Genomic DNA, 22,034 nt, shown 5'->3' with positions numbered 1-22,034 from the left:
ATCCTCCTCGCAAGCACACTTGCCATTTGTTCCTGCTTCAGCTCCTCACCCTGATGCCAGCACCAGTGTCTGGATCTCCCACAAGGAGCCTTCCTAGGGGTGGGGTGAGGAGGATCCATCAGCACCTTCAAATTCCAGCCCTGTCAACACTGAGTTCTCCTCTCACAAAGGTCACCTGCGCTGGGGCTGCATCCACAGGGCTTTCATCCCTTCATTGGCTCCTTCCCTCAGAGTCATTAGCTGTTTGCAGGACAAGCAGCGCATGGGTGTGTGTCTCTCTGCACGTGGGTGTGTGTCTCTGTGCATGCAGCTGTGTGTGCATATCTTCATGTGTGTGCATGGGTATATGCCTTGCATGTCCTTCTGCAGTGCAAATGTGTGACACATGTGTGCACGATGTGTCTCTGATTGTGCATGCATGTGTGCACCTGTGTGTGCTTGTGTATGTGCACACATGATGCATGGGATGTGCTTGCAACTGTGCAGATGTGCATGCATGCTCATGAATGCATGTTTGGGCATGCATGTGCTTATAGTTGTGCACGTGTGCATGCCTGAGTGTGTTATCTCCCACTGTTTCAAAGTGGCCAAGTTTTGAGGTGCTGTTCCCACATTGCAGGTTAGCGTATGTAAGTTTGAAAGCAGGCCAGGCCCAGGGTGTGTGTCAGCAGGTGTTTTGGTTCTAGCTGAGCCAGGTTCCTACCCCATTTCTGCCACTTGGTAGCTGTGTGACCTTGGGTGGCTTGCTCGGCTCCCCTGCGCCCCATTCGCTTTCTGACGAATTCAGATGGGGACTGTGACCGGCACACAGAGGACCCTACGAGGTCAGCCAAGCAAGGCGTCAGCACAGGGGAAGAACGTTGGGGTGGGCAGTAGGGTAGAAACCTGGGGGTTCACCAGGTTGTTCCAGCCCTAACAGGTGAGGTCCCTGCCCCTGCAACCTCTCTCTCTGCCCCTTGTTGAAAAGTCAGGCTTTGGTTGAGAAAGTGGGAAGCTCCACGCACACGCTCTGCGGCCCCAGGGGTCCAGGCAACCCAGGAGGAGGACAAGGCTGCACGTGGTGGTCCCAGAGGCCAGTGGGGGTCCCAGAGGCTTCCAGCTTTCCGCCAGCTGGACGCCAATTCAAACCCAGGGGCGTGGGGGCGCTTGCGTGAGTCCCTGAGGGCCAGCCGGAGAAACACCACCCGCGCCATCCACACCAAGCCGGGCCTCTTGCTCCAGGGAGAAGTGCGCTCCTGCTGTCTTTTAGCACCACACGGTGTTGGCCTGTCCCCCGAACTCATCCCCAGGATGTCAGTTTTTCATGCAAAACCCAAGATGCTTTGCTCTGAGGACGCTCTGGGACTGTCGCTCACCGTTGTCAAGGTCAAGCATCACATGGACTGTTCTTCGTTTCATCACGTGGAGAAAGGATCCTTCCTTTCCTAGATTGCCAAAAAGTGGTTCGCCTGTTTTATCAAGAATGGGTATTGATTTAGCAAATGCCTTTGTAGTATTTGTAGAAATAATTCGAAGGCATTTCTCCTGTGACCTAGGGAGGCAAAGGGTCACTGGAACATTTCCTGAGGGCGTAAAAGCCACCCATTGTCGCTCCTGGGTACATAACCTAGTGGCAGGACAATGTTTGTGAAAGGAAGGAAAAGGCACTTTCTCCGGGTGGGTGCAGTGCCGTGGCCGACCCCAGCCCTCGCTCCCCGCGGCCAGGAGCCTTTGCGCTGAGCACAACCTGAACCACCGCGCGTGGCAGCCCTGACGACGTGGGTACGGACTAGGGGCTGTCACCAGGCTTCCTAACCAACGGCCCGGACAGCTGTGAGTGACTGTTTCCCAGCAAGCACCTGGCGCCGCGGCCTCGCCGCCCGGCCCAGCCAGGGAGGATGGACACGAGCCGTGAAGAACGCTGGTCCAGAGTTAGATAAGCCTGGGCTCACGTCCTGGCTTTGTACTTTTGAGCCTTGGCAGCTTTATGGGCCCTCCTGAGACTCAGTTTCCCCACCTCTAAGGTGAGGCTCCAGGAGAGTGGTACCCCCGCCCTCGGCATTCTTAGGGTCTTAGGGCGGTTCCAGGGAGCTAATCATGCAGATCGGTGAGAATTAGGTTTGAAGAAGCGGAAAATCCTCAGAGAAGAATGATGTACTAGAAACAGGTTTATTTCCTTCCTATCCTCAAAAGTCAGCCGCTGGGGTGTCCAGCACGGGTGTGGTGCCCCTTGAGAATGGGATTGTGATGAGGTCAGCGTGTGCTGAGGGGAGCCCTGAGCCGGGGAGAAACCCCCCAGAAAGCACGGGAAGGAGCTCTGCGTGAGCTCACCAGGGGCTCTTGCACCAGCAGTGTCACCCCAGCTCCATCCCCTCTTTTCCGCAGTCCAGGGGCCTGCCCTGAGTGGCTTCCTTGGCATCTCTCGGCCACAACACGCCTGGCTGGCGGGGTCTCCAGTTATGGAAATTCTTTCTCACAATTAAAAATCTTGAGCTAAGATGTAACTGTGCTGTTTGTATCCAAGGAAGTGCTAAATTTCCCTCAGCTTTGTGTAAACTTCCTTTTACTCAATCAGCCCAGAACTCATCTGGGGTCACAGGCTGCGAGACCTTCTGTGAGATTCTAAACTTAGCCGCCTCTTTTTCCCTCGTGCCCCAAATATGGTGCAGAGAGGGCCCGTGGTCTGGGAGCTGAGTCTGCTACGCTCACCCCAGCCTCCCTCAGCGCTGACCAGGAAGGGCTGGGCAGATGGGGTACGGGCAGAGGCTGAGGTAGGGAAGAGCAACCAAGAATGGTCCCCGGGGGCAGTGGGGGCCCCCAGATGCTCCCTGGGCACCCTTTCTCCGTGCAGAAGCAGCGGCCTTCAGGGCTGCCTCGGGACTAGGGCGTGGGGAAGGAGGGGAGGCTCTGGAGCCTGTGGCAGAAATGCCTCCGCCGCAGGGGCTCTGTGCGCCCCGCTGGACTGGCACAGCTCCTGCAGGGGTTACCCAGACTCAGGGGGGCCCATGCTTGGTTTTTTCAAATCATCTGTTACATGTAAGTGACCGCCCCAAATGACAGTTCTCAGGCCTGGAAAAATCCGCAAGAAAAGGTGACCCTTCCACGTTGGCGCGAGCCGCTTCTGTCTCGAGAAGGGGACGCGTCGCCCTGGGAGCCGCTGTCTGGGGCCTGGATCTGCGCCTCCACGCCCGTGACCTGTGTATCCCCAGCTCTGTTACTTTAAGTGAGCGGGTTTCCCGGTGGCCGGAGCAGAGTGCAGTTGTGTTTTGCTGACTTACCACTAAAAGGCCCAGTTGCTCGGAGCCAGTGGGAACCGTTCCAGCAAGACGCGAACAGGAGAAGCACGGCGAGAGCAGCGCTGCTGTTGTGTCTGCAGACTTGGTTGGGGACAGGGCGGGGAGCCGGGAGCCCCTGGACAGCCGCTGCAGCCGTCCTGCCACTCATGCCCCGCTTCATCTTGCCCCACGATGACGACAGGATGACGGGACAGAGGGTCGAGGTCTCACGTTCATGCATCTGGCGCTGCGGGTCGCCTGGACCCCAAAGCAGGACAACCTCTCTCGATGAGCCCAGGGGCCAGTGTGCCAAGCGCCCTCGGGACGGGGTGAGGGGGATAGGCAGTGACTCAGAAGTGTGGGGCTGGGCAGGGCAGCCCCCACGTGCTGTTGTGGGCCTGGGGGTGTGGTCTTGGTGCCGAGGTGGGCACTGGTCGACAGCACCGGCTCCCTTGGGCCCGGGACCTGCTTTAGTGTCGGAATAGTCAGGCTGAGCTTTCTGGATCTGGATGGAGAAGTCAATCTATGCACAGCAGCGGACCAGGACATGGCTTGTGGGCACCTGTCCGTCTGCTAACCTCTCAGTCGGCTCCAGCAGGACCCCACGGGCGAAGCATCCTATGGCAGGAAAGCGGGGACACCTCTCCAGACTCGGCACTCGGGGCAGTGGTTTGAAGTTGAGCCAACGTCTGTTTGCTGACTGCCCCGCAAGATGGTCTCAGGTGGCTTCCCCCCTTTTGCTGGCTGTGAACCAAAGCTGAGGTGGAACCCTGGTCCCGGCACTGTGGGTCTTAGACACTGACAGTCGAGTGGTGCCACCTGCTGGCCCTCCAGAGGGCCCTCGTGGTCGGGGTCCTGGGCGGTTGGTTCTCGGTCCCAGGTTCACTGCAGTTTACTAGCCTGTGGCTTAGCATCTTCCTTAGTCGTAAAAGGAAACAGCCCTGGGGCAACAGGTGGGCCTTAGATGCTCCCCTTGGGCACATTAGACCTTTCTGGGTTTTGGTTTCCTTACCTGTGAGGTGACAATGCTAATTTCTTCCTAAAAGAGCAGTTGGGTGCGTGTGGGGAGGTGTCAATAGGAAAATGCATGCCAAGCCCTTGGCAGACTGTCTGGGAAATAGTCACAGTAGCAACGCCAGCTGCTGTCCTGGTGGGACTTCCAGCCGCGGAGGGGCGGCCTGTGGGATCAGTCCTGGCACCTGGTGCCCATCGGGACGGTGGTGGGGGCGGTTGCCTGCAAGGGGAGATTCCAGAGGCTTCTGAGACCCAGCAGCACTCAGCACCCTCTAGGCTGCTGTGCTCTGAGCCTGGGGCAGCTCCGGTCCTGCTCGAGGGCACATCCTTCACTGAGGAGCTGCCAAGGACAGTGGTGTTTCAGTTGCAGGGTGTTAGGTGGCGTCCAATTTTACTCCTGGCATCCTGGTGTCCATGAAATCACCCTCTGAGAGGGCAGGTGACGTGAAAGGACCAAACTGCAGCCCCAGATCGACACGTAGGCTCTCGGTCTCCTTTGATGATGAGCCGAGGACAAACTAGATTTTGAAAACGACAGTAACTCCACGGCCGCACTTAGCTGCCTCTGCCTGCCGTCTGGCACGGGGACCTCAGCTGACGAGTGCACTTGGCTCTACCCTCATTACGGATGTGAGCAGCCATGAGGGTGTCACCCCCTCCCCAGTGGGAGGGAACTGACCCAACTGCTCGAGGAGCAGAGCAGGCGCGGGGACGTGCCCCGCCTGAACAGACAGCAGGGCGGGAGGAGTCTGTGTGTGTGAGTACTTCACAGGACTCAGGGGATGCTAGCAAGCTGGCGGTTTCTCTAACCCAAAGTGAGGGCCCCACCCTAACCCTAACTTTAGTTATATTAAGCAGTAGAGTGACATTTTTCTCCTCTGGAGTCCATAAGTGCTGGCAGCCGGGGAGTAGCGGTTCTTGAGAGGATCCACGGTGACCGTGGGTATCCGCAAGGCCAGGCGGACGCACACACCTCGCATCGGCAGGCAGGACGGGCCCCAAGTGACGCTGAGGACCCTTCTGCAGACTTTGCCCTTTTCAGGGAGACATTTTAAACTACTATGAAATAGAAGTAAATTTGATTTTACAAAATTTGACAATTGACCAAATATACTATCAAGTTGCAGTGTAGCTACAACCCACTTTAGAAAACATTGTTTTGGGGCCTCTCTGGTGGCGCAAAGGGTTAAACACAGCACTATGAAGCAATACGCAGCCACTGCAGCATGAGTTCGATCCCCGGCCGGCCAGGGAGCATCCCACATGGCACAGCAGACCTCTCCTGACTCGTCCACTGCTCAATCTGCCTGTTCTGTTCCCAACTCTGTCTCTGGTGAATCCTCTCACCCCCCGCACCTCTGGCCTGTAACCCCAGCTCTTGTATGCATAAATAAATAAATCTTAAAAAAAAAAAAAAGAAAATACTGTTTTGGGGACAATAGAAACCCTAGCAGCTGGCCCGGGGCAGCAGCCCTAAGTAACCTGGGAGGGCGGGAGGCTGCCACAGCTTCAGCTCTTAACAGCTGGGGGAACTTGGCCCCAGGGGGGACGCAGCGCAGTGGCTACTGGGAGGCCAGGGCAGGTCCTGTCACTGCATTTCCTCCAGCTCAGGGCAAGCTACAGCCCAGAGGCAAGCAGGACAAGACTTCTAGGTCGCTCCTGGCCACACAGACCACCTGGGAGATGTCCCTGAGGTGAAGTGTCCGGGCTGTGGGAACAACTTGGAGTGTTTGCATTCAAGGTGTCCTAGAAAGTCGGTTGGGATTACGGGGAGCCAGTGTGGACTTGGCTCTACCAAGTGGCTGGATGGTCACGAAGTCCCATACCACCCAGTGGCCCTGGGTGCACCTGGAGTCTGCAGAGGCCGCGTCAGAAACTGCAGCCATGGTGCCTGCTCCTCACCACGATCCTCGTTTGTTCTTCAGGAAAAGCCAAGTCACTACACAAGAGTTTGTTCAGTTTCTAGGTTAGACCAGTTGGGCCACTCAATGACCAGCACAGGCGGAGCTGGACTCCTGGGACAAAAGGCCAGTCGGGTGTCAACATGGAGGTCAACTTCACCTTGGGAGCTGGGAGGTGCAGGTGACAGCTATCCCTGAGAAAGTTACACTTGAGGCAGGTCACAGGAGCCTGTTCCACAAGGAAAGTTGAGTCTACGGGATCGCGGGGCTGAAGGAAAATGAGGGATGTGGGCTGGCAGTGGGTGGCGGCCTCTAGTGGCCACACCAAGGCCAGACTCAGCTGAGGAAAAGAACTTTCCAGTTCCTCCAGCACAGCAGCTCTCATGGGACAACAGCGTAATCAGGAAGGAAAAAAAAAATATATAATAATTGTAATCTTACAAAAATTATGATTGGAATTATAGCTGTAGAATTTTGTCAAAGAAAATCTTCCAATAGTTGTCCTGAAATAAAAATAACTCAGGCCGACTCCTTTGAGGAATAATTATGAAATTCCAAAACCTTTAATAACTTTTATTTCAAAAATTCAAACTAAAAGAAAAATGAGGAAAGCTAGAAATTTCAACATCTTTCACAGAGGGTTATGGGTCTCTATTATTATTATAGTAAATATTATTACTACTATTTTGCCTAAAGAAAGGTGAACTAATATTTTTGAACTCTTCCACAGGTGAACTTCATCTTGGCCTCCACTTTATGTCTTTTACCCCATGAAAATGTCTTTTCAAAGCAGTGTTATCTGCCCACGGAGAATTTAAACAGGAGTCGTCATCAGCATTTTCTTCCAGTCTCTGGAAATAAAAGCTTCTTACTCAGGAAGGCATTTCAGGAGAGTGTTTCTGCAACATACAGCCTGCAGAAGGAGCCCATGCCAACCCCCCGCCCCTGCCTTCCCAGAGCAGGACACAGAGGGAGCCCTGGAAGCTGAAGCCATTCTGTATTCCCTACCCTAAGCGCCCCCAACTCTGGGGAACCTGCTGAGCGTTACCTTGAGCTCCTCCTGGCGCCTGTGGTAGTGCAGCATCAGCTGCTTCTGCTCTTCGCTGCTGATGATGGGCTCTCGGGCCGGAGCTCCCTGACCTCTCTGCAAGGAAGAAGAGCAGGCTGGGGACCCTGGCGCCCCGAGAGGGCGACCCAGGTGGTGACCCAGTGGGCTGCCAGCTGCGCTGCCAAGTGGCTGCGCGTTTCTTATCGTCCAAAGTGAACCCCCAAGGGAAGTGGGGTGTCAGGTTGCAACAACATCCTGCCCAGGCCACTCCCAGCAGCCACTGCAGGCCCACGGAAGGGACAGAGCGAGGGAGAGGACCTGGTTTCCCCCACATGGCAGAAATGGCTCAGAAGCGGGACACAAGCAGCCCGGCAGGCCCACGCCTGAGTCTGTTCTCACCGGGAACGCTTTGCAGGGAAGATGGGGCAACTCAGGCTCCTTCCCGCCTTCCTGCCATCAGCCTCCACAGCCACCGCCTGCGGCCTTGCTGGCCTCCCAGGCCGCGCCACCGCACATGGTATCAGGCTGGTGCAAAAAGCGGAGCATGGGGCAGCACCTTGGATTATGGATCCCTGGGCTGAGAAGCCAGCGAGCGGGGGGCGTGCATACACGTAAATACAGACAGGGTGGGGCGGAAAGTAAGAGGAGCTTCTCAGTCGCTGCCTCCCTGCCTGCTGGTCTGCCGCTGAGTCTGGTCCCCGGATTCAGCATTAAGGGCCTGTCAAATATACCAAGGCTCCAAAATTCTTTTCACCTGCGGCCTGGGATGCCTGCACAGCGCCCTTCCTTCCCAGCTCCAGGATCAGTGCTTTGGAAAGCGTCACATCACCGCCTGGGTTGTGGTTCTCATTTCAAGAGGCATTTTTATTTACTATTAAATTAGGTTCATTTTTAAAGTTGAAACTAATATGACCTTTCTGCTCCCTCTAAATTAGAACAAACTCCAGACACTGTCAACTCACACTGTCTTCCAGTTTCTGCTGGTGTATAAAGCAGGGAGCTTTAGTTTACGCCTGGGCCAACAGGAGTAAAGTGTTTGCAGAAGGACTTAAGTTTTTCAGACTATGGTAAATTTTTATCTGTTTGAAAGAAAATAATCAAAACCCTTGTCTCGTAAAGCAAAGTCCTCACCTGCTGGATCTTCACGATGATTTTGGTCTTTTCATTTTTGCCCACATAGTCAGAAAGCTTCTTTGTTCTCCTCAGCTCCTTGGCCGCCCACCACAGCTGTGCCTCCGACTCCTGGATGACGCTGAGTCCGGCCTGGGGCAGTGAGAAGCCCTCTGAGGCGACCAGGGCCCCAGGGCCACGGTGCCAGGTGGGGTGCCCCCAAGGGGGAGGTTTGCAGCCTGCCCTCCCTGTGCCCCAAGTGCCCCAGGGAGCCCCTGCTCAGTTCAGCTCCTGCCCTGACTCAGTCCCCTTCTTGCTCTGGAAAGGGGGGTGTCCTAGCACCTCACGTGCAGCCTCACCCCTAATATAAGCCTGTTAGAGGGATTTCCAGGAGGTGGCGAGGGAAGAACATGGACTCCCGCGGGGTTGTACGGACAAGGAGTCCTCACCTAACACCCACAGGTCTTTGGCAGCTGTGGACGACGTAGAAACAAAGCAGTTCCTTGGACAAACTTCAGGGGTTTATAATCCGCGTTACCAGGACACGACACGGAACCTGCTGTCACGGCTGAGCCGCCTCTGCCAGTGGGGGGGTGAACTCCCCTCACAGGAGACCCAGGGACACTGACCTGAGTTCCCGACAAGTCTTCTTTATTTTCAAACTCCATCCGGATGGGATCGTAGGGCGGCAGCCCCATGGGGTAAACGATCATCACGGCGCCTCGCAGCTGGTCCAGGGCATCTCTCGCCATCTCCAGGGTGACGCAGACACCGGCTTCCACTTGTTTCTGGAAGAGTCAGGCGTTGTTACATGCCACCGAGCCAGCCCATGTCTGCCCGAGCCACAGAAGGCATCATACAGTCTGGCCACCCTGCCAGGGGCGGAGCCTGGCCCACGAGCCTGGGTCGTAGACTAGGAGCAGCCCAGACAGCAGCCCACCGGGGTGCACAGAGACTGTTGGGGCTCAGGAAACAGGAAGCACGTGGAAGGGGAGGCAGCTCAGGGGCCATAAGACACAGAGTGGGGCTGGGGCACGGGCTTCAGGACAAGCATCAGCGAAGACAAGCAGGTAGCAGTGCAGCCCACTCTGCTGGACCTGGAGGCTGGAGCCCCGTCCACCAGCCAGAGCACTGGGCCTTACTGTGAGGCCCTGGGCAGTGAGGGGCTTCCGGGGAAGGAGCCAGGAGGCTGGGAGGCCCACTGGGCAGAGGTTGCTGACCAGGGAAGTTATGTAGAGACCTGGTAGCTGGCTCCCAAGGGGAGCGAGGAAGGGAGTGTGCACTCTCTCCAGGACCAGTGTGAGCCACACAGGACGGGCTCCAGGCCAAGGGCATGGGACTCGCCGCTCTGCTTGCTCTGACCCCAGGTAGCCACCCCCCAGGCCGGGCTGGTAGGTGAGGGGGGCTTGGGGCTGCATTGCTGGACAGCTGTCGCCCTGGCATGCTTCCCAAGGGGGTCAAGGCGATGGCCCCGAAGTCAGTGGCCACTCCGGAGCGCTGCAGAACACTGGCGGCCTCTCTGTAAACTCTGAAATACTTCCTAAAAGTGGACCCAGCAGAGGGAAGACCGACACCAGCGAGGAAAGAGTTTCCCATGGGAGAGAGTGACAGTGGCAGTTCAGGACACCATTTTCCTCCCATCTTGTGAGACGTGCTGATCTGATCACGTGCTCAAAACTACTATCAAAATGCTTTTCAAAGCCCCCTGTGGTCAAAGGCTCTTGGCGAGCACGGGCCGGTCCCAGGGCCCCTCCAAGGGCCTCCGGAGCCTTGGTAGCATAAGGAGGCCCGGTGGGCGAGCTTGCTCTGAAACACCTGAAGGGTCAGTTAAGAGCCTGTGGGATGTGGGAAATTCTGGTTTAGAAACAAGTTTTGCCCAGTGAATCGGGAGGAGCGGAAGAAAGGGCAGGCGTCCGCTTGGATCTGCAGTTGAGGGCGGACGCAGCTAATGTCACCGACACGTAAATAAATGCAACTGATACAGAAACCAACTCCTGTACTCCTCAGTCCTTTTCTCCCTATACGTCGCCTGCCTGTCAAGACCGATGCATGTTTTGCCTCTGAAATAGTTTTTGTATAAATACTTATGATGATCACAAAAATCTGCTCATGTCAAACATCTCATGTCAATGGCGTGTCTGCAGCCTCCTGGTCTCGCTTTCCTAAGCTCCTCTCAAGGGCAAAGGAATAAAATCACTGCACAGATTCTTAGTTGACGTGGGAACCCCATTAACACACACCGGTTACTTATCTGATCTCAATGAGGACTCGGGACCTTGGTCACAATTTTGAGGACAAGCCAGGGCCCGCCCACCACGCTTGCTTCCTGGCCCCAGGAAGGCTAAAAAAACTAACAAGAAGCGGGGGGAGGCTAGGAGACACCAGAAGCCAGATACGGAGTCGGTGTCCTACACAGTAAGTTTTATAGCATCATTTAAAGAGCGAACCTTAGAGATTATTGCTTTGGCCTCTTCGATAGTTTTCTTCAAGACTTGCTTCATTTTTTCATTTGGAGCTGTAAAAAGCAATGAGTGGGAGACAGACAGCTTTAAAACTCCTCTTCAGCACCTGATCCCTTTGTCTGAGTGGGGAGCAAGTGAAATGAGAGCAGGTTCACGAGCGGAACTTGGGGGAGGGACACAGGGTGAAGCAGTCGGGGAAGCCCTGTCAGATGGGGGAATCCTGGAGCGGGCGCGGCACCAAAGGTCAGAGTACAGAAATGAAGGGCGCTGGGCAGACCGAACCAGGCAGCGGCCCCCAGTTTGCCCACCCCAGACAAGAAAAATAAGTCATCACCTTAAAGTTTAGAAGCAATAACAAAAAAAAAAAAAACCCAGAAAGACCCAAATCTAGGGGAGATAAGGCAAGTTCAAACCTTGCATTCCTACTAAGTCAAGAATATTAATCAGACATTGGAAACACTAGAAATGGTTAAGAAAGTAAGGGTTTAAAGAGGACTAATAAACAGGTCACCGGTTCGTGGGAGATACTGTACTTTCTGTCACTGATGTGATTCCTTCTCAAAGGCCAAGGTGCTCTCTAGGTTGAGAGTGAGTTTAGGTATGAAAAGATTTTTTTTTTTTGGTGGGACCCTCGCCGGCGGCCGGGGAACGAACCGGTGCGGCAGAGGCTGCGGGCAGCCTCGCAGCCCGGCGCTCAACCGCTGCGCCACCAGGGGAGGCCCTAGGTATGAAAAGATTTAACCGGGCTTAACATTGGAAAGAAATAATACCAGAGAGTCCTATTATCTTCAATATTAAAAAACCTTTCTTTCAGACTGCAAAGGCATTTTTGTACTTCTTCTGCTACTAACAGGCCTCAGGGGCACGGCAGATATTTAAGTGTCTGTGAAATGATGTCACAGGCCTCTGAGGGGGGATCCCTATGTGGGTTAATGGCCATCAAAGTGGACTCTCAGCCTTTTTGTTTCCAGTGCCTTGTGGCCAGCTACATATTTCTCAGTGCTCTGCCCGGGGCTACCAGCCTGAGCACTACAGAGAGACTCGTCCTCAATTCAAGGAGACCCTGTGTGTGCAACACTCGCTTCCTGCACGCAGAATCACTAACTAAACCCCAGCAACTGCCAACCACAGAAACATCCTTAACACACTTTCAACGACTGGCCTCCCAAACTATCAAGTTGAACCATATTAATTGCCAATTTTCAACCATTTTTGACCTGCAATAAGGGTGATTCACATGGCATGTATTTAAAGACAAACTGCAACTTCTAAGAGTAAGGAGGCGGATGCTTCCTTTTTCCAGCAGTCACCGTGGACTACAGTGTTACCATAAGGAGTTGGATGGTCGAGTCCTCTGACTGTGCAGGAATGCTGAGATCAGGTTTTTAACTTAAGAACTGTTTTCCTACTTATTGGCCTATTCAGGCCAGGACATGGAAGAGAAATGCCAGATCACCTTGCCCGTTCCTTCGTCCAATGTCGTCCTTTTTAAATACGGGACCTCCGCTGGGGACACACTTTTCACCCCATTCATCTCTCAGTTTCAGTTCTTCAACCTGCTCATCTGTCAGTCCTTGCATATTAGGAGGGAGAAATACACCGTGTTCTGCCAGTTCTTCCATCTCTGAAAAATAAGAGAAGGTTCAACATCCTGACCACAATTGGCACCCCATCACCTTGTACCCTACTGAAATGTGAGCTCCCTGGAGGTCAGAGGTCATGTCCCTCAGCTACTATTTCATTTAACACTCAGATGCCATTAGCTATGTGGCTGACCTGTCCTTGAGCTCTGATCAGTGGCCAAAGGTTTGTCCTCAGTCAACAGAAGCTCAGAGGGCTCAGAAGCTGGCCCGCGGTCACAGGCAGCCCAACTGGAGATCCTGTTCTGACTCTGTGCTGTGTTGTAATTCATGGTACTTGGAGACACAGCTCAGAATTCACCAAAAGTGTGAATATCCATATAAGACTTCAATTTCCAAGAACAATCACACAGGTTTTCTCTCATTTAACTTAACCTTGGGAAGGAAGCAGGACAGTTATCAGCACCCCGTTCTCCCTGATGCTATAGCTCTATCACCTCTGGCTGGCTCGGACCACACAGCTATTACTTTATATAAAAGTCACATAATTTTTTAAAAAGATTTATTTTTATTTCTGCATACAAAAGCTGGGGGTAGGCCAGAGGTGCAGAGGGTGTGTGTGTGTGTGTGTGTGTGTGTGTGTGTGTAAGAGAGGATTCACCAGAGACAGAGTGGGGAACACAACAGGTGGATCTCCTGAAATACACTGCTGAGGGGAGCAGTGGGAGAGACAGAGAGGTCTGCTGCACCATGTGGGTCAGCTCCCTAGCCGGGGATTGAACTCATGCCTCGGTGGCTGGTGATAGCCTGATAGTGCTGAGACTTTAACCCCTGTGGCACCAGGGAGGCCCCCAAAACTTCACATAATTTATAAATAAATTATGTATCCTGGTCAGCGGGTGAACTGAATAACTACGAGACTCCATGTCTGCTTCCTAAAAGTTGATAGTTCTCCAAGGTACAAAAACCCTGGGTGTTAGGTATAGAAACACAAATAACACCAAGACCACACCTGGAGTGCCATGTGTCTTCTGCCTCATATAGCAGGTCTCATATAGCAGGTCATTTACAATTTAAAATGCATTAAAATAAAAAACGCAGTTCCTCAGCCAAGCTCCGGGGCCACACCATGCTTGGCTCTCCAGTGGGGAACACTGCCCTCCAGAAGAAGGTGCCACTGGACTCCCCTGCCCTCGGGAGTCAGGGCAACCCAAGTAGTGACAGGAGAAAGGACACCACTAGCGAACACCAGGCTCTCGCCCTGTCTTCTCACCATGAAGCGCCAAAGCAGGGAGAGTCATCCCCCAATGTGCTCCAGCTCAGAGGACTCCAAATGTGAAATTCACATTTCAAACCGCCTGTGACCACTTTTCCCCCTGTAACAGGGTGGTCCCCAGGAAAGGGGGAGGTTCCAGGTTCCCTGCCCCACCCAAGGGAGGGTGGAGCTGAGCAGGGAGAGAAGAGGCTGCAGAGGAGACTGAGGAAGGAAGGAAGCAGGATGGAGCCAGAAGGAGACCTGGAGGAGGCACATGGAGCCTAGAGACACGTAAAGAAACTGCGCTTGTCTTTGGTCGTGGACTGGGTGACACAGATGTGGGTGAGACCCGTGGGGAGGTGACAATGGCAGCTTTTATCTTGATGTTGATTTTGCTCTTTTCCTTCCGGGCTTGTCTGGTTGTTTCCTTTTCTGTGGGTCCCCACTGGAAGGTGCTTTAGACTTGAGACAGGCTTTGGGGCCTTGCTCTGGGCCAATCTTGCTTGGGTGGACTTTTACCCCCAAGGGGACGGGTAGCTTTGGGTGCTTGATTTAGAAACTGGATTCTTTGCCTTTCCTGTATTGTTCCTTCCCATTAAAGTCTCATATATTTTTGTGTTGATGTGGCGGATGGCAGAACCCATTTAGAATAGGCAGGTCTGGGGGTCTGGGGTGCCCCTCTCCCTGCCCTGTAACACCCCTTCTGTCCCCCGCGCTGGTTTGCTCGCAGCGCCCCGTCCCGGCTCGGGGGGCCTCGCAGCGGCCGCCCCCTTCTCCCCGGCCCGGGGGCATCTCTGGTGACCAGCCCGGCGTCCCAGCTCAGTCCCGGCTGATGCAAATCTTCACAAACCTGGTTCTCGCCCCCAGCCTGCCCCTGAAAGCCTCGGGGTGCCGTCCTTGTCCTCAGTCCCGGAAGGCCCGGTTTCTCCTTCCCCCACTGAAGCCGGGGGTCCGGGCCCGGCCGCGCACGGCTCCCCAGGCCCCGCTGTCCCGGCTGCGCCCAGCTGAGTCTGGTCAGGCTGCCCCCCAAACTCAGCTGGGTCTGGGCTCCCCAAGCCCAGCCTGGCCGCCCCCCGCCCCCCGCCCGCGGCCGCCGCACCTGAGCAGACGCGCTGCACCTTGAGCCGCGCGTTGTACACTCGGGCCACCTGCGCCGTGAGCGCCTCCAGCTCGGTGTCCCCGGCGCCTGCAGCAGGAACTGGCTCTCGTCGCCCCTCTTCACGTGCAGCACCACCATGGCGCCCGCCGCCCGCCCGCGGCGAGGGGGTCCCGGGTCGCGGCCCGCCCGGCGACGCCGACTAACCGCGGCGGAGGCCGGAACCCGCGCCCGGGCGCCCGCCCCGGAAGTGACTGTTGCCGGAGCGACGGGGACGCGGCGAGGCCGCGTTCAAGCAGCTGTTGCCAGAAGGACGCTGCCCCACCGCTCCAGAGACGCCCGGAAGCCGCGCCGCGCGCGCCAGGCCGCGGCTGTTGCCAGGCAACCAAGTCCCCGGCCCGAGCGGGCCCCGCCGAGCCGAATAGGCCGAACCCCGCCCGGAAGTGACTGTTGCCCAGGCAACGCCAAACACAAGCCCACGCACAGCGCGGGGCCGAGATTCCACAAGGGTCGTGCGAGCTGTGAGAGCCCCCACAGGCGCCCTCAGGGGGCGGGTCGGGCCGGGGGCCCCACAGGCGCCCTCAGGGGGCGGGTCGGGCCGGGGGCCCCACAGGCGCCCTCAGGGAGCGGCTGGGGTCGGGGTGTTAGGGGGAAAGGATGTCCTGAGCTAATTCCATGCAGGCTTCGTGGACTCCGCCCCCACCCCAGGCCAAAGCCATCGGGACACTGGGAGAGACAAATCCCGTCACCACCCAAGGGAAGGTGGCTGGGACCTGAGGGTGGGGTTCAGCAGCCAGGTTGGTATAAAGCCAGACACGTGGGCTTTGGGGGGGTCCCTTTTTGGCTCCCCGCCAGCTCGCAGCGCGGCCAGCTCTGAGAGTGCCTTTGGGTTTCCAGGTCAGCGGATTGGGGAGGACGCAGTAAAGACTTTATTTCCCTATTTTCTCCCTGAGTTGTACATTTCATTTCCCTTTCTCTTGTAAATAAACCTTTTATTAACCTTTTGTGTGAGCCTGCAGTGGAGTATTAATAAGTCCCCTTTAAGCGCGAGGGTGAGGACCCACAGCCAGGCCACCCGTTTTTATATCGGGGCTGCTCCGTAACAGGGGGTCCCCTTAGGCGCCCTCAGGGAGCGGGTCGGGTCGGGGGTGTCCCCACAGGCGCCCAGCGGCTCAGAGCCGCCCGCGGCCACTTCACGTGGCGGTTCCGCCCCCGGCACTGTCCACTCCGGCAACGCCCCCAGCTCGCGGCCTGGGGGCTTCGGGCGGCGAGTTCTGGGCCCGGAGACCCTCCCGGTTTTCAGCACCCCGGGCGGGCCAGTGACTTGGTCGGCACATCTAGGGTGGTTCAAGCAGCTGTTGCCAGAAGGACGCTGCCCCACCGCTCAAGAAATTCTTACCGAGGGCAGCGGGTCTGGCGCGCTCTTCCCGGCGCCCCTGGGACTCAGCAGCGTTCAGTCACTTTCTCACGGTGCTTTTATTCCAGTGAAAGTGACAGAGAAAATAAAAATAAATGAACAAATTCAAATAGAGGGGGGTGGGGGTAAAGAAAGCAAAACAGGATGCTTGGCTTTTTAGGAATGCCTTAAGGGGTGGGTGAGCTGTGCAGTGAGCCCGGGCTGTCGAGGCCGCTCCCCGGTCATCTCCTGGAAGAACCGATGCTGACTACGGACTGGCATGACCATGAGACGTGGGTACCGATGTGCTCCTGAAACTCTGGCTCTGAATCGAAGCTGCCTTGCTGGGGCTTTGGGGCAGGGAGAAAAATTGTGACTGCAGGCCTGGAAATGCCCAAACCAATCCAGGGCCGCCTGGGAAGAGGAGGGAGAGATGCGCTTCCTCTGAGGAGGAGCAACCTCCAATGCAGTGGGTGGCTCATAGCCAACTGCGCCGTCAGCTGGGACTTTCTGGATTCTGTACCTTACTCGGGGTCTCTTCAGCCTGTCTATTCCTTTGCCTGGCTCTTCCCATGCCTGCCTCCCCTTGCTGTTCCTCCTGCTGTCGGTATAAAGTCATCATTCACGGGTTTCCAGCCAACAAGATTTTCAATGAGGGCCTCTCTGACAGGCTTCTTGAGGATGAATAATCTCAGAATATCTTTCTTGTTACTTTTAGAGTATTACGTGGAGAAGTTAAATAGAAAAAAATAAGTCTTGAATTAAAATGCCTGATTTGACAGTGAGTTAACCCATGTTCTCCTAATGTCACTAACTTGTATACAGAAAGTTTAAGGAAAATGGTTAAGAAAAATTCCCTTTTGAGCAAAGTAGTCAATATGGTAAAGACAGGTATATTTATTTCAGCACACTTCACAGGATATGTACAGAATGTTTGTATACCACTGACTTTAATACTGTACCTCTATAAAGTATATAGTTATAAATATTGTATGCCACATAAGCAATAAAATTCTTACATATAAACAGCAACCTACTAGAGAGAACACAGATTTCACAAGATCCTTAGTGTCTAATTTCTGCTCTGCTTTGAACAGATCTGGTAAAGGTTTTACTAATACACAGAATAATGGCTAGTTCTTTGCAGCCTCTCTTTAGCTCTCAGAACTTTGTGCATGTTCAGCAACTTGCCAAATGTAATTTTCCTGATAAAGGCCGAGCTGCTGCATGATATGTTGATTTTAGACAGTAGTTTATATTCAATAGGAAACACTGCTCACAGATCTGCAATCTGCACTCACTAGTGAAGTTTAGAATGAACAACTTTGCTAATGGAGAGCAAGTACCATATACACTAGTCACACAGATTTGTTAAAGCCACAGTCTCAACAAGTTAATTCACATTTTGAAGCTTATCGTAATACTGCAGTTTAAAATATACTACTGCTGAAATGATTAGAACCCCCCAAAAAGCACAATATAAAACTCACAAGGGTTATTTCTAACAGCAAATACTGGTTGTTAATAGAGAGAGGATTACTTCTATAAATATAATATTTTGATAACATTTGAGCATTTAGAAAAGTGCTTTTTTCCTACTAGATTTGCTTCATGTGGTAAGTGCAATGCAGTTTGCTGTGCTTGTACATTTATATATCCTTAGCTGTGAATTCCATTTTCTGATACTTCCTCCCCCAATGCACATCTCTAAAGGGTAAGTGTGGACACAGGAATTTAGGTGGACTTTTACAACTCTTTATATAAAAGGAATGTTATTATACGTCTTAATGGGGAAGGATGGTTTTAACTTAAACTGGCAACAACACAACTATTGCTCAGGGAGTTTTCTGATTGTGATTACTTAATGATATCAAAATACTACGTTCTGTAGAAATTCTGTGTACTTCATAAAATTAATGAAAGCAGGAACAGTTGCATATTGGCAGTGCAGGAGATAAAATCCACAGCTAATCTGAGGTGTAGCCTCTAAAGATGAAAGTAGCGTGGTGGCTGCGCTATGTAGCCAGGGGAGGGGAGGGCACACATACAGTAGACCCCCCCATTCAAAGCACTCCTAGGGTGCTGCTTTCCCAGCCAGTGACATTTCAGAGCGAAAGCAAGCAAGAAGCAAAGTGGAAGGGAAAAAGGGCAACACGTATCTAAGGTACGGAGAGAAGAGGTCACGTTTAGCTCTAGTATTTCTCACTGAACTCTGGCTGGCGCCTTCCTGGTATACGAGTGCTGTTATGAAAGGCCTGCAGCGTCCGCCTACCTGACAGTGATCACAGATACGCTGCTTCCAGCTGCACAAACCCCTTGCTAAGAAGAGCACACGGAGCTGCGGGGGCAGAGACAGGATGTGCGTAACGTGTGCGTTTGAAGGGATGGGTGTGGTTGTGTCAACAATTATTCAAGTTTTGAGCAGAAAAATTAATGAAATGTTCACACTACATTTACAGCCATCCTTTCGAAATACTGGAAAAAGAACTTTGTTAGAACTTGTAGGAAAAAATTTGATCTGAGTTTCATCTAGACTTAAAATTATGAGTTTCACCAATGTGCAAGTACATATGTTTGTGTGTGTGTACACACTTTTGTTTTTTAAAGCAGTGCCTTTCAAAAATCTGTTTCGGTATAACTTTGATAGTTCTTTGGTAAATACTTATAAGTACCAATTGTTAACAAGTATAAAAGGGCTGGCAGTAGTGACAACGAGAAGTTGTTTGGGCTTTTTGAGATTCTTCAGAGAAGACCAAGAATTTCTGAACGAGGACTATTTTCTAAAGCAGTTTTGAGCACTTTTTATGGCTACTACTCTCCTGTATTTATCCAAACAGAGACACACCAAGAACTCCAGTTAATCATGAGGAAGATTTTTCCTTATTTCCAATATACACATATTCCAACTCTGTACACATTAAATAGTGGTATTTCGTGAGGACATCAGTGCACTCAACAATTACTTATTGCACAAAAGGAATAACTAATGCCCAGCTGTCATGGCTCCACCCTGCCCAAACAGAAAAATGCCTGTTTCTATTGCAGAACGTTATCTTTCTGTAAAGTCTAGTGTGGATGATACCTTCGATGCTGCGGTTGTGAATGGATCGACTGGCAGGGAGGTACCAGGGGGGAGCAAAGGAACAGGTGGTGGCGGTGCCCTTCTTGACGGTAACACACAGAAAGAAACATCTGTACCTTTATTCCAGTCATCATCAAAGGTCACGCTAGAGCCAGCAAACGAACCTGACTGATTACCCAGTAAGTCTGGACAAGCTGACTTCGACTTCCCTTTCATACCAAAGTCCTCTTCTTCCTCGAAGGTCACCCATCCTTTTGGGTTGCTAGTTTTTACTGTAGACTGGTTCTGTAGTTCCACACTGTCCTTACAGCCAGCAAGGGAAGATGAAGACTTGCTTTCGTTATGACCAAAAGGCTTCAGAGAAGAGAAAGGACTGTTAGCATCTTCCTTCGAGAAACATGAAGCTGCAGCTGATTCTTGAGGCTGGGCTCGAAATGGGTTTCCAGGAGTGGCGGTCCTGTCCGTAAAGGGATTGGTGCTGGTGGCACCAGTAAGAAATGGGTTTGGAGAACCTCGAATACTTTCCTGGGATTTACTCCGGGCTGGAATGGGAGGCAGTGCTGACATGCAACTCACAGAACTCAAAGTATTAATGTTGCTTTGTGTTGCGAAAGGCAAATGGACCGGTCCCTGTGGGCTTGGGGTCAGCACAGGGGGCACTGGAACAGATAACTGAGCCTTTGATACAGCAAGCAGATTAAATGACAGGTCTTCAAATGGGTCACTCTTTAGTGGTGATTCCAATCTGACAGCGGAGATTCCATTTGTTTTTATCTGGAAAAAAGAGAGAGTGCTAAATGTTAAAAAAAAAAGTGATAAATTTACTTTTTCTATCCTTCCTAGCTTCCTCAAATTTTGGGAGGGGTTGAGGGGGAACAAGCAACAAATTTATTAAAAAAGCAGGTTTTTATAGTTTGTTACTCTGGTAGTTTAAGGTAAAACAGTTAAAATCTTAGTCTTTACACATCCTCTACACTAAATTTATGACACACTACAATTAAAAGATCCTCCCCCAAATTAAACAGAGCTTACTTTATTCATGCAAGTATTGGTATGGTAAAACAGAGAATTGTACAGAATTAACTACAGAATTTGTTCATGCCCAATTCTATCAAATGTTAGCATGAACTTAAGAACTATATTTTCAGAACTTACGCACAATCTACATAAACTTCCAACACCCATCTATGATGTGGGTTTATCATTGTTCTTTTCATTTTACTTTCATTTAAAGGTAATGTTACTACAGAAGTTCAACTTTATGAATGAGAATTTGTTAGCATATTTCTATTCGTAAGCTGAAGACAATGCATCTCTGGCCTTATGAGAGCAAATGAGCTCATCAGGCACTACATTTTAAAATTTAAAACTCTATATAATCACTAAAACTACACAGATGACTTGGATATTGATGCCAAATTTAAAGATTTAAATTTAAGATATTGATGCAACCCTTGGGTTGCCAACAGCAGAGGAAGGAAAATATTAGTTTAAGATTTGCAATGTAACAAAGTGGAGCAAAACGAATTTTGATAGTTGTTAAAATAATGAAATGTTCATAAAATATGTTGAAAAACAGCTGCAGCCCGATAAAATGTAAATGCATTCTATAAAACAATAATTTGGTGCTTAAGAATACGAAAGCTATCCATTTGCAAAAAGAAATAGTGTGAATAACTTATGAGAATAATTTTCAAGTATCTGATTTTTATTCAATTGAACAAATTTTATAATTGAACAAACAAGTATATTTTTCTTCACTAATCTTAATATGATGATAAATTTGTACAAAATTAAAGAATAAATATGTTAGACTCTAAACTGCCTTCTGAGTGTATGAAACGTAAGCAGACACATATGGAAGTCTACTTGAGACAAATTTATTACAAGCATCATAAAATTAACTCTACATTATTATCATCTCTGGCTTACAATTAATATAACAAAATTCTCTCATGATGGGGAGGACAATACACACCATGAAGGACAGGAAAGCACAGCTTGGAATAGTAGGCCCTTGCCAAATAAGGTAGTTATCTACACTTAAATATCTTTATATTCATGTATTAAAAAGTTATTTTTTTCAAAATAAGTTAATGGTCATTTGATAGAAGCAGGATCATTGTGTCCAATCAGACTTGAAATAATGGAAGCCACACCATCCATTCATTACATTAGAAATAATTTATAATCGAAGCAGGATTTGTGGTAACTTGGCATTAAAAATGGTGGCATTTTGACAGAGAAGGGTGTTGGAAGGATCTTTAAGTAAGCGTGTTACTGACTTTCACCTTTCTAAATTATCAATTCTTCCTTATCAGTAAGAAGCTTGCTGCTAATATTATTTGAAAAATGTTTCCCAAAAGAAAGCTAAGGAAAAAAAACAAACATGAATTTTGATGTAACCATGCTATTGTCAAAACCAAGAACCAATTTGGTTTTGACAGAGTTTCATATTCCTAAAGCTTACCTTCTTGATGGTACACTTTTTTTTAGTTTGTTAATTTTCATAAAAAACAAAGCAAAAAATGGTAAAAGCATTAACAAGAACAGCTAAAATGGTTCCTAAAAATTGAAAATACTAAGAAAAAAAAAGACAGGTTTTATGATATGAAGGATTTATTAATGTGGACAGGTGATTTTAATAATGGGTGAAAATTTAGATGTATGAAACAAAAGATTCATACATCTAATGTGCTATGACAGATGAAAAGCACATATAAGATTGAGAAATAATCCAATACCTGTTACCCTGATGGTTGCTCCTGCTTTGAGAAAGGGAACACAGACATCAAAGGAAAGAGTTAGGAGGGCAATCTGAGACCAACCAACAACC

General features: G+C 51.2%; 2 protein-coding genes across 6 annotated transcripts in view; both read right to left on the bottom strand.

The window, feature by feature from the left end:
- Positions 1–6,721: 6,721 nt before the first annotated feature.
- CFAP298 (cilia and flagella associated protein 298) lies at positions 6,722–14,894 on the bottom strand. Its single transcript, XM_037525028.2, is given in 8 exon segments — positions 6,722–7,020; positions 7,218–7,313; positions 8,349–8,480; positions 8,957–9,115; positions 10,775–10,842; positions 12,246–12,413; positions 14,724–14,801; positions 14,804–14,894. Coding segments are annotated over 8 exon segments (873 nt in total). The 5' UTR covers positions 14,862–14,894; the 3' UTR covers positions 6,722–6,906.
- A 2,078-nt stretch (positions 14,895–16,972) lies between these two features.
- The window catches only part of SYNJ1 (synaptojanin 1), a 75,619-nt gene continuing 70,557 nt past the window's right edge, over positions 16,973–22,034 (bottom strand). For 3 of the 5 annotated variants that reach the window (XM_037525022.2, XM_037525024.2, XM_037525023.2), the window contains one exon: positions 16,973–19,972. In XM_037525022.2, coding sequence (XP_037380919.1) covers positions 19,166–19,972 — 807 coding nt within the window. In that variant the 3' untranslated portion in view covers positions 16,973–19,165. The remainder of the gene's footprint in view (positions 19,973–22,034) is intronic. The other 2 variants (XM_037525026.2, XM_037525027.2) reach the window with 1 other exon arrangement.

The sequence above is a fragment of the Talpa occidentalis genome, unplaced genomic scaffold, assembly GCF_014898055.3.
Source record: "Talpa occidentalis isolate TD23 unplaced genomic scaffold, MPIMG_talOcc4v2.1 talOcc4.4, whole genome shotgun sequence".
Lineage (NCBI taxonomy): Eukaryota > Metazoa > Chordata > Mammalia > Eulipotyphla > Talpidae > Talpa > Talpa occidentalis.
The sequence above is the reverse complement of the archived record's forward strand: the minus strand, read 5'-3'. Positions and strand labels throughout refer to the sequence as shown.